The 12,345-nt window shown below is 41.1% G+C and overlaps 1 protein-coding gene across 1 annotated transcript in view; it reads left to right on the top strand.

Annotated features, from left to right (window-relative positions):
• LOC137977824 (transmembrane protein 116-like) overlaps positions 1-6,901 on the top strand; it is a 27,249-nt gene extending 20,348 nt beyond the window's left edge. The window contains exons 9-13 of the mRNA XM_068825165.1: positions 836-916; positions 1,974-2,025; positions 3,500-3,592; positions 4,855-4,940; positions 5,426-6,901. Coding sequence (XP_068681266.1) covers positions 836-916; positions 1,974-2,025; positions 3,500-3,592; positions 4,855-4,940; positions 5,426-5,596 — 483 coding nt within the window. The 3' untranslated portion in view covers positions 5,597-6,901. The remainder of the gene's footprint in view (positions 1-835; positions 917-1,973; positions 2,026-3,499; positions 3,593-4,854; positions 4,941-5,425) is intronic.
• Positions 6,902-12,345: the final 5,444 nt, after the last annotated feature.

Genomic DNA, 12,345 nt, shown 5'->3' with positions numbered 1-12,345 from the left:
GGGTAATAAAAACATATAACGAAGTGACAAGTGTATTTAAAATCGCGTAGGTGCTAATAAAAAACAGAATATATTACAAAATCAGTAGTTGTCCAATAACGCCAAGGCCTTGTACTCTTGGGGCAGGTACATGCTATCATCGCGGTTGAGCGGACTTTTGCACTTATGCATGTGTCAATTTCCCATGCCTCTAACAGGCGTCGGGTTCGCACATGCAAATGTCCGCTCAACTGCGATGATGGCATGTACCTGCCCCAATTGTACAGGGCCTTGGCGTTATTGGACAAGAACTGATTTTGTAATATATTCTGTTTTTTATTAGCACCTACGCGATTTAAAATACACTTGTCACTTCGTTATATCTTTTTATTACCCCTGAAGAAGGCTTATGTTATTAGCCGAAACATTGGAATTTTAAGATCTTTTCAATAATATTTTTAATCAGTGTAACATTCTTTATACTTTACCATGGAGCCACCTGGTTACAAATCAGTTTTTAAAATTATTATTATTATTATTTAATATGAGTTCAAATACATATGACATTTCATATTGTAGAATCATTTTATTCACCTGTAGTGGTATATAACTTGAACTCTCAGCAGACTAGTTGCTCTACCAACTTGTTTAGTGTCAGTTTTGAGTGATTGTCTTTGTCTTTCGCATCCACCCTGTATGGCTTTCATTGCTTGTGTTAGTGTAGCAGCAATGCTAATTGCTGTGTCAGGTCTCTGTATCACTGTAATATTGTCTTCTTCATCTTCCTCCTGCTTGTTTTTGTCAATAATTAGCTGACCAAAGTAAGATGAATTCTGATAATAACTTCCTCTTTCAGAGTGCTGATTCCCATTGGTGGTCCCCATATGGATCAATAGCACTAACCTCTTCACTTTCCATCTCCATGGTGACACTTGTGGTAAGCAGAGTATTTCCAAAGATAAACAATTTTGTTGTCTATAGTGTTTTGTTTTGATAATTTAACTATATCGTTTGCTTCTTTATCCTTTGAAGTGCGACAAGTTGCAAAATTATTGGAGACTTCACGTTATTGGGGCGTTATTAATTTACCTATTATTGGTTACTATTTCTCTAGTAACCAATCAAAATTAATACCAAGGAATACAGCAGCGCTGTGTATTGGCTAGGCAGCATCAGTCGGCTTGTTTTGGTAATGGAAGACTTTAACAACTGTTGGATTAAGAGGATATTAAGTCATTCAGAAATTTCTCTGACTGCCAAATTAGACTCTGCCTACAGCCGTGTCCTTTTTGCCAGTCCTTGGAATACATGGAGAGCTATGGAGTCAAGTTCAAGTTTAAGTTTAAGTTTAAGTTTATTTGTTAAAAACAAATTTAAATACTTAATTATGCACATTTAACAATGGCAATTGAGGCCTACAGTGTCACAATCAAATCAGACAGATATAGAGTTAAAGGCCCAACTTCAACCGACAGGCTTGTCGACGTGTGTTTTTGTTGTGTAACGATCTGACTGGATGAATACACCCTTCTCCAAAATGGCGGCAACGGATTTGAACTAGTTAAAATTGAACAGAATGAAACACTGATACCAGAACTACAAGGAGGACCTTTACTTTAGTAACCCTGCAGAGTTTCTGCGTATTAGGTGTTATATCAGCTGAGAAAATGTAAGTTGAAATTTGACAAATTTACAGACGTTTGTATGACTGGGGGTATACTCCATACCCCAGTCGTACAAACGTCTGTAAATTTTTCATTTGTGAAGTTACATTCTCTCAGCTGATATTACACCAGATACGCTGGAACTTTGCAGGGTTACCAAAGTAAAGGTGTTCTTTCTAGTGCTGGTTATACATTTTTGATTTTAACTTTTTTGAATTTTCGTCCTCCATTTTGGACGAAGGGTCTATTTCAGCTTTGGCGGGATTTTCATTAATGAGAATTGTTCCACGGCACACAATTGTAATTGAGTTGTGGTAACTTTCTTTGCAGCTGGTGTACTTTATGATTCTCAGAGTATTTAGAAAGGCTGTGGTGTATTCAGGTGAGCGTTTTAGTTGTCTTAGATCATTTCCTCATTTCCATAAGATCGTAAATCAGAGGAGTGCAAGCTGCTTTAGATTAAGCACATGTAACCTCTACCTTTCAGTTTCAGATTTTTTTTTTTTTAATTTTTACCATTAATTCCGAAACTCACCAGAGACCATATTCGTATTCTCAGTATTGTACTGGAACTAGCTTGCGATGGAGGCTAATGCGGGGAAATATTTTCAAATGCAAATACTTTTTAATATATTTCCCCGAATTAGCCTCCATTGCAAGCTAGTTCCAGTCCAATTCTGAGAATACGAATATAGTCAATAGCGGAAGAGCCTATCAGGTCACCGATAGAACGTCACGACGTGCATGAGCTCACGTGGTGTAAGCCTCGCACAAAACAGAGCGCACAAAACGTCCCGAGAGCTGTCTTAAAACTCTCGGGACGTTTTTTGCGATCTCGTTTTGTGCGAGGCTTACACCACGTAGTAGCCCTTTTAAATCCTCATTAAAAGTCTTTAGCTTGTTTTTCTTGTATGCTAATGTTCTCCTCACACAATCTGAACCTTTGTTTGGACTCCAGAGGGACGCGCTTTTTGTTGAATGTTCTTGAAGCCGTTCAATGAACTCGCAGGTCGTGTCGCGTAGAGTCAAGTTGGCTGTACTCAATCCCATTGCAAATAAGCCCGAATGAAGTAGTTTTATTAAATTTTAATGTATTATGAAGACTTGGAACCTGGGAAATTTCCCTCCGCAAATTTTTTCGCCTCGCTTCTCAGGACGCGTTCATAAAAGCTGATTAGCGAGGGGTGAGGCTAAATCGCGTGGGTGGGTCGTGGGTAGGTGGGTCGTGGATCGTGGGTGGTGGGTCCTGTTTGTTTGAAGATAAAAAATAAAAATATATATATATTAGCTCCCTCAGTGCTCGGTCCAAATTTGTCTTAGGTCTTGTCTGTTTCGACAATTTTCATTCGTTAATAAATAAAAGGGTTAGGGTCAGGGACCCACGACCCACCCACCCACGCCGATTTATAGACACTCTCATTACCGAGACTTATTGAAGCAATCATAAACGTCATATCCGAGGTGGAAAATATAATAACTTCTGCTGACCTTAACCCGAACCACAAGTGAACAAAAAAATGCCATCCCTGTGTACACACGATGCGCGTTTCGTTGGAATTGTTTTGGCGCTAAAATCGCGTGCGGCCAACTCCTAACCAGACCCCTTTCGATTATTAGTCTGCAAACGGACTCGCCTGTTTGGGGTACGTATCGAGCAAGGAACTGGCAGCGCGTTGAAGAATGGGGTGAGGACAAGTCGCTTTTAATAATTCGCTCCATTCTTTTTGCCAGCTTTCCCGGCTCATGCTGGCTCACAGCCTATTCGAGTATTAGGTCCCAGTCTAAATCAGCTTCCCGATTTGTCTTTTAAACTCGCACATCAAAACCTGTCATTGTCTTATGTTTTGTTTTTTCAGGCGTGTTAACAGACCTTCAGCGAGCCAATATAGATGCCATACGTAACAGAATTTTCCTTTACATATTAGTGTTTTTAGTCTGTTGGGGCCCAGGTAATCTTGCATGCGTTTGTGCAACTAACGATGATAGATGGTGTAATTTGCATAGGCATGTCACCCAGTAGCCTATGCAGCTAGATAATGAGATTAATGATACTTTGCATAAACTTCGCGATGTGTCAAGTAAAACTGTGTCAGCAAGGTGTCCCCTGAAACCTAAGAACTTCATGTATTGCTCTTTTGCTTGATTAGAGAGTCACGTTGTGACGCCTACACCAGGTAGTGTGAATCTCACGTAGCTGGGTTACTGCATACGTGACATGAATAAAATGAAAACGTTTCAGTTGAAATAAACAGGTGTCTTTGAAATCAAGGCTTAAAACCTTGGTCACTCAGTGGTAGTTAGTAACGAAGTTTTGAAATTCAAAGAAAAAGAGAATTATTTTTTTTAGTCAGAGTTGCACTTTAAGTGAATAGAGAAATAGACCTTTTTCCAAATTGGCCGCTATTTCGATATTCTTTTGTTTTTATTCAAATTAGACCTTGATGCCTCGTTCAAGGCAAAATATAGATGGTTTTCACGTGACGTCACAGCGGCCATTTTGGTGTACCAGAACAATAGACATCCTCTCCCTTGGGGACTGAACTCTATTTTTATGCAAATTCTGCGCAAATATTTTCTATTGTTTTGGACACCAAAATGGCCGTCAAGTCACGTGAGTGAAAGCCATCTATTCTTTTGAATTTTAAGCTTAAGAACGAGGCAGCAAGGGCTAATTTGAATAAAAACAAGAGAATATTTAAATGACGGCCATTTTGGAAAAAGGTGTATAAAAACGTGCCCATTTCAAAGAAAAATTTAATTGCAAAGATTTTATGGTTTCGATTCAAATATTCCAACCAGCGGAACAAACGAACTCTTTGTTCTGGCGTCTATTGAGGATGTGGTTGCCACAGCACTATCAGTAGGTGACGTCAATAATATCTCGGCCACAATAGCAAAGTAAATTATTTGTGTGGACAAGGCTTACACCTAAGCTCAGTATTCAGTCTTCGAAAAATATTCGAATTTTTGAAGCAGAGGAAATTTAGAGGAGAAATAAATGTATAGTTTGGGGAAGGGCGATGAGCTATTGGCAATGATCCAAGATGGCGGCGTGGTGAACAATCGTAACTTCATATACGACGGTATCCGGGGCCCGTAATTTGACGCCAGTGCTGCTCAGTGCAGGATACGTTGTCATCAACATGGTGGCTGCCCTCCCTAATTCAGACTAAACACTGACTTTTAAACATGATTCTGTTTTGTTTTGTAGCACTGGTGGTTGCGTCCTGTGACATTGATCCACACATAATAAAGCTATCCGCTATGCATCATTGGTTCATCTTATTCGTATTTCAAGTAAGTGATTCTACGCCCCTAGCCGACAATGCTAGTTTATTGGAAGTATTTAAGCCTGGTTTTAACTCGCGACGCAAGCACAAAGCGCAAGCATAAGTAACTGATGCTAGTGAAAACGAACGTCGACATAAGAATCAAAAGTAACCAGGGGGCATCCGCCATTTTGTTCAAATGCTCAGACGCAGGGAATCTGGCACGAGTGCTTTAATTGGCCAGACGTTGCAAATTTCATTGAGCTTACCTACGTATGCTGTGTTTCGTTTTCACACATTTCAAGCGAACGCATGTGCAGTATAATTAAGTTTGAGGCAATATGAGGCAAAAACAAAGATTCCCCTTTTGGCTGAGAATGAGTCATAAGATATTAAAAAACTAATCGCTAAGCATAGAAATGCGGAATCGAAAGGAACATCGGAGATTTCTTACGCAAATGCATCTTTCGAGCTTTTCCTCATTTTGAACCAATTTTCTATTTTGGTCAACAGGGTCTGACCGCACCCATGCAAGGCTTTCTAAACTGCATCGTGTATGGCTGGACAAGGAAAAGTTTTCGAGATGCTACAGAAACCAGATCTCCTTTACTAGAATCAGACGATTATTCCTTCTGTCGACCCCGTCGTTTTTCGTACGGGGCGTCATCCTTCCGGTCTCTTTAAAGAGCTTTAGCAACTCTCACGGTAACGGCTACGAAATGGCAACAGAAATGCAAACTTAATGAGCAAAGGAATTTTGAGTTTCTTAGTACAATTTAATTATCGTGAAACACTACTTGGTGCTTACACAAAGCTTCTACTACTGTCACGCGGAAGGTCGTGAGTTCAACTCCGGCCAACACTCAGGGTCTTCAAATAACTGAGGAGAACGTGCTGCCTTTGTAATTCCATCTGCAAATGGTTAGACTCTCTAGTCTTCTCGGATAAGGACGATAAACCGTGGGCCCCGTCTCACAACCCTTCAATGTTCATAATCCTGTGGGACGTAAAACAACCCACACACTTGTCGCAAAGAGTAGGGCATGTAGTTCCCGGCGTTGTGGATTGTCTTCTGTGCTATATCGTGGTTGGGAGGGTAAAAAGGCGCACTTAATTTGGAGCCTCGCTCTGTTGTGCGACCCCCACCACAGCCTGTTTCTCTGTTGTGGTGAAAGTGAATAATAAATAAAGAAATAAATAAAGAAACGTGTTTAACTCAGTTAAATCTTCAATAATTATTTTAATCCTTCTGGCCTTGATATCGAGCGAGTTTTAGCCATCGACAACTGATAAATTCTTGGGTGGCAAAAGCGCTAATACTCCCTTACATTCTTTATAAAATTTCGAATTTTCAAAGTATCGTTGCTCGACATTATCTAGTACGTCGGATTGAAACTTTCAGATATATGTCATTATGCAGTGCACTTTAATATTCTATACTTTATTTTTGACTCACTGATCAGAAAACAATAGCCTTATTCTAATGAAGAAAAAATGTAAACAAAGATTCCCCTGCAGCCCGTATCCTGCAAAACTATGATAAACCGTAGAGGACAGAACGCAACACCGGGAACTCCGTGCCCGACTCTTTGGGAACCGTGTGTGGGTTCTGTAACATGAACATTGAAGGACTATAAGACGGGATCTGCGTTTTATAGATTTGCAGATGTAAAGCACTTGCACCACAGAAATGGGGTTATCAACTGCGTTGATATAGCAAATTGACCACCGTAAAGAAAGCTGACGTTTGGCACGATAGCCTTTCTGTTATTTAAATTAGGATAGATTATTGACAATAATGCGAAATAATATTTTGAGGTGACGTTCACGCATAGGCGTTGCTGTCGTCGGTTGCTAAAGCTTCCTTATGATAAGGCCGCTTGTGAAGCGGGTTTCATGATTTGTTTCGTTGTGTGGTTTAATAGTGGAGTAAGAATAATAGCCTACGAGAAGCCTACCCGATAGAGCAGTTTTCAATTGAGTGTCGTAGCAAGTTACATGAAAATGTTGCGAATTTGGATTGGTTCATTGCGTTGTTTGCACCTGCTGTGATTGGTTGAAGTTATATCTTTGGTATTTGTTTTCAAAGCGCGGGAAAAATGGCGCGTGCAAGTCGCGATTGGTTTTGGTTTTCTCTCTCATTGGTTGATGATAAACTGGCGCGAGATTTTTAAACCAATCATTACGCGTAGCAATTGCAATCGCGTTATTACTTTCGACACGGGTCATTTGAAAACTCCTCTAGCTATGTGAACAATGATTGGACGTTCTTTCGGCCAATAATAAGCATACAAATTGGTCCCTCGCTCGTACTCACGGTTTTCTCGCGCTTTAATTTCGTCGACGTATCTGTGGCTGCGTTGATGATATGGCCTTCTCATGTTGAAAATAATGTATTAAAATCAGTAATATGTTAAAATGTCAAAGTTTCTCTTCAATACGATATTCATTAATGAAAGAAATGTATATTTGAAGTGTGGGTTTTGTACGAAAGCAGGAGCCCGTGACTAGGAGCGAATAACAGCCCTTTATTTCTGTCACGGCGTTTTCACAGACCGACGTATTTCTAGATTGAATTTCCCGCGATTGAGACTCCCGCTGGAGCCCGATGAACAGTCACAAGAAACTAACTTGACGTAATAGTGTCACCGAACAGGAACTGGCCGGCTTTGTTTTCTACGGAAAAGGTTGTCTAAAAATAGACCGGTCTATAGAAATGTCGTGACATAGGCCTAATATGGGAATTGTTCGCTCCTACTTACGGGCTCCTGGCGAAAGACAGAAGTGATCCTTGCGCTTCAGCGGGACAATTTAAAGTGCCACTGTGACCAAAAAACCAATCCTTAGTTTTCTTTGGATTTCAAAACTATTTTAACTCAACACTAAGCGACCAAAGTTTTAAGCCTTGATTCCAAAAAGACACCTGTTTATTTTAACTGGAACTTTTCCTATGGGGAAGATACCTGTTTACAAACATTGCTTTTGTTATTCAAGTGTGCTAACCACAGGAACAAAAGACCCTTTGTGTCGACGACATCCAGTGAGACGCTGGCTGGCACATTAATAGGTATCTTCCCTATTTAATGGTCCGCCATTACTAACTTTAAGATCTCGAGAGAGCTGGGACCCGTTTCTCGAAAGTCCCGAGACTTTACGGGCCATTTTTGGGTGTCTCAATTCCCTTTGTATCTCAAGAACGAAGAGGATTTAAGTCGTTAAACTTTACAGTCAGTTTACTTTTTCTTACCTTGAAAACAGGTTAATTGACCGGTTTTCCAAAACAAGCGGTTGTCAGTTTCACAAGTGGCTTTTTGGGCCCGAAAAGTTTCGGGACTTTCGAGAAACAGGCCCCAGGATCGAGGAGAAAATGACGTCAATGGCTCACAAGTTTAAGAATGCTGCGTGTGTACGCCACAGAATAAATATGCATCACGGGAGTTTTGAGCTTTCAGACTTTTAAACTCGCGTTTTGTGCATATATTATAATAAGCTGCATTCACTCGCTGAAATTCTAAGCTAGTGAACCTTTGACGTCACTTTTCTTTAAATCCAACCCTCCGAGGTCAAAACCGTCAGTTTTGAACGTGAGTAATGGCGGATTTTGAAATCCGAAACTTACACTCAACCTAAACGGCCTTTGGATGAAAAGTCAAAGCGCGAAATTCGGCCAGTCAGGTGTTAAGTAAACACTCGTTCAAGATCTGAGGGAAAAAAAGGAAGTGTTTTCTTTTTATCACAGGGGCACTTTAAGTAATCTTAATTGTCACTTGATTGTGCCTGGATTTTTAAGATGTCTATAAAGTGACAATGTTGTGGGACTCGCATTGGAAATGAACGGGGATTGGCCTATTACCGGTAATTCTTAAACTTGAATTTGGTTTTGTCGTAAAATTTTACATATCCATAGAACAAATTATTGCTGTGGGCTAATGTAAAAAAAGAAGACTTGCTGTGTTAACTGAACATCCTTGAAACGGGCCTGCGGTTAGCCAATTCTCAGGCCACTGGATTTAACTCATTCACCCCTAAACAGCAGTAAAGGTCCGTTTACACATGCGATTTTTGTCGCAGCAACTTGACGCACATTTTGTCTTGCTCAAGTTGCAAGTTGAAAATCGCACGTGTAAACTGGGTGCGATTTGAATGCGTTTTTACAGCGATTAGACGCAGCGATGTTGCAAGGGTCTCGAACTTAATGAACGAAATAATGTATGAACAAAAAATCATATACTGAACTGCGGATATGAAATCAAGTAAAGCTATGATCCTCGCAGTTACGGACGCAATTTAAGCAATTGCTTAAAGAAGCCTGAAAAACTGAATTTAGGACTTCAACGGGGCTTAAACCCGTGACCTCGCGATACCGGTGCGACGCTCTAACCAACTGAGTTATGAAGCCACTAACATTGGGAGCTGCTCATTTGTGGGTTCTAATTTTCCCGTGTGGAATAAAACCCCGGGGTTCAAACCCCGTTGAAGTCCTCAATTTTTCAGGCTTCTCTACGCAATTGCTAAAATTGCTTCCATAACTACGGGGAGCATAGCTTTACTTGGTTTCAAACTTGCTCGAAACTCGGTGCAATTTTGCTGAGATTTTCGATGTTGAATCACGAGGAAATTTGTCCGCACGCAGCGTCATGGCGGACAAGAAGCGACCAAAAAACCGTTCGTGGAGTTACAATGAAGAAGGGGCACTGACTGAATTGTGGCAAACTTATCCATGTATGTTTAACACCAGTTGTGCAGATTAAGAGAGCGACGGCATTGCAGGCGTTAAAAGTAATGATGGAATAGCAATTCAACGACTCATTTACCGGTATTTTTTCAAATTTCTCTTTTTTTATTAATTGTCCCCAGACTTATGCTCACTTTACCAATTAGAAAACCAGGTGAGTCAACGCAAAAAATAGCCGCTTTTAGCTGCCGTTTTCAAAACAAAGCTGTAGCGAAACAGCTGTTCAAAGTTAACGTTACTGTTTTTCCGTGAGTTGCAACCAAATCGTGGTTTATCGCGCCATCAAATCGCTGTAAAATCGCATTGAAATCGCATCCAGTTTACATTTGAGCGCGATAAAATTTACTCTAAGTTGCTGCGACAAAAATCGCATTTGTAAACGGGCGTTAAAATTGTCTGGCGTGAGCCAAAATCTTTAAGTCTCACTTTCAGTAAGGAATGGATTTAGGGTCAGGTTTATTATGCAATCATTGGTAAACTGAAAGACACGCACTTGTTCTGTGAATTAGTTTTGCATTACAACTACATTCACGCAACTGAGCAGGGTAGTGAAACGGCATTGATCTTCAGACTCGTTCAGTTGTTTTTGTCCATGACGTTTGCAGTGAAAGGTGCAGGATTCGTGCTGAAGGGATCGATACCACGGTAAAAAAAAGAACGATTCTTGGCTGAGCTTCCTATCAACAATGCAGGGATAAAAACGACAGATTACCAGATTTCGCGTCCTAAAGAGCATGCGCATAGGTGGTATTATTCCAAAACATTAATGCGTCAATCAGATACTCCTAAATAAGAACATATTATAATAGGAATTCAACTAGAGACAGACCGCAACACCGGGAACTCAGTTCCCTACTTTGCGAATATTGTCTGGGCTTTTTCACGTCCCACAGGGTTATGTTACAAAGGCAGCACTTTCTGAGTCATTTTAAGACCCTGGGGCGGATTCCTGAAAGGTGTAATAACTCTCTCCCGGGGATAAACATGCCGGAATAAGGCACATTTGTCCCTGGAATAGAGTTATTACATCTTTCAGGAACTGGCCCCTGGTGTTGATCCTGCCGGAGTTTTGATCCCGCGACGTCCCGTACAGTCAGTCGGTTAAAGACCAAGGTTTCCCTGCAACTCCTTATCAAATCTTTACTTCCATTCAGCAGTTTAAAGACATGTGTAACGGACTCGCGTCTTTTATCTCCTCCACTGAAAAAAAGTGGTTCGTAAATTGTGCCGGTAACGCATATGGTTGACGAAGACACTATCAATGCACTTGATTCAAGTATCCAATCAAGATTCTGACAGCTATCGAGCCGATTCTGAGGTGATCGAAACTGAACTTGCAATTGATTGGCCTAACCCATCTGAAAATTGTCAATTTTTTGTTCCAACATTTTTGGATGTTGCAAGATGTGGCGTGCGTTTGGCCAAGTTCACGCAGCATTGTTGTGGACCAGCATCATCTACAGACTGCCACCTTCCTAGGGAGGTCCTCGCTGTGTTAGTAAACTGCGAGTGCGGCTAAAATATTAAACAAAAATGGTCTCAGGTTTATCAATATATACTTATTATGCTAGCAGTGCTACTTTTTAAAAATCAGCAAGAAATATGTTAGTTTCATCAAATGATGCCAAAAATTATGCTAGCACAATCTATAAAAGCCTACAGTCGTTGGCAAAGAAGTATCCGCGAAATTGCAAGGTTCTAACAGGACTGCTATAAGCGAACCGCTTTGGCTCAGTGCCCACTGGTATTTGTTAGATCTTACAAGTATGCTATGTGGACCTATGTAATGCACAGAGTTATAGGTACGCTGTTGTGACTAGAAACAAATACTCCAAAAGAAGGTGAGACACGTGGGTTTGTGTATATAATGGACCAAACGATCTTATTGCTGCCGCAGTGAGTGAGCCTGAAGCGAACGAACGCAGCAGCTCCCAACCTCGTCCCCAGGGCGCTTTTCCCTGGCTTTGGGTGAAACCCGACCCACCTAAACCCGTCCCCAAAGCCAGGGAAAAGCGCCGTGGGGACGAGGTTGGGCAGCTCTCTAATCGGGAGAAGAACACATTTTCCTTCGAAAGACGTAAGGAATTGTGGTTATGCGCAAATGGAGGAATTAAGATGCGCAGTATGATCTTGTCACACGTAAGATGTCTCAGTATCCTGAAAGGCTTAACTATAGATAGTTTACACCGTCACGCAACAAAAAAAATAAATTCGAAATCGTTCAGTGAAAAAGGCCGAACTTGGAATGTTGTAGGAAACAAATCTTTTAACCACCTCTCCAATTCTCAGATCTGTGAGATACATCGTTTCCGAGTTACTTTATTTAAAGCAGGAATGGGCTCCAATCTCGACCCCAGAGCTCTTCTCTTGACTGAGGGAGAGAGGAGCTCTGGGGAACCCTGAAGCAAAGTGTCTTCTCATTGGTTTTCGTGAAGAACAATCAAAATCGTCTCTAATTAGTGCATTCATGTTGGCACGAGTTGTGAGCAGGCGCCGGAAGATTAAAATAGCCAATTTTTGGCTATGAGAACCCTACGGCGCATGTTCTCCTACATAGAGTTTCCCAGAGCCTTAGGTGGATCCGAGGCTCTGGTGACGGGAATGGAATGGGCTCCTGTTGAGAGTTCGTATGAAGGCGGAATGTGGTCCGCATCGGTAATCAGCCAAAATATCTGGAGCTCACTTCGAGATGAAAGCG

The sequence above is a fragment of the Montipora foliosa genome, chromosome 11 (genome assembly GCF_036669935.1).
Source record: "Montipora foliosa isolate CH-2021 chromosome 11, ASM3666993v2, whole genome shotgun sequence".
Classification (NCBI taxonomy): Eukaryota; Metazoa; Cnidaria; class Anthozoa; order Scleractinia; family Acroporidae; genus Montipora; species Montipora foliosa.
The sequence above is the reverse complement of the archived record's forward strand: the minus strand, read 5'-3'. Positions and strand labels throughout refer to the sequence as shown.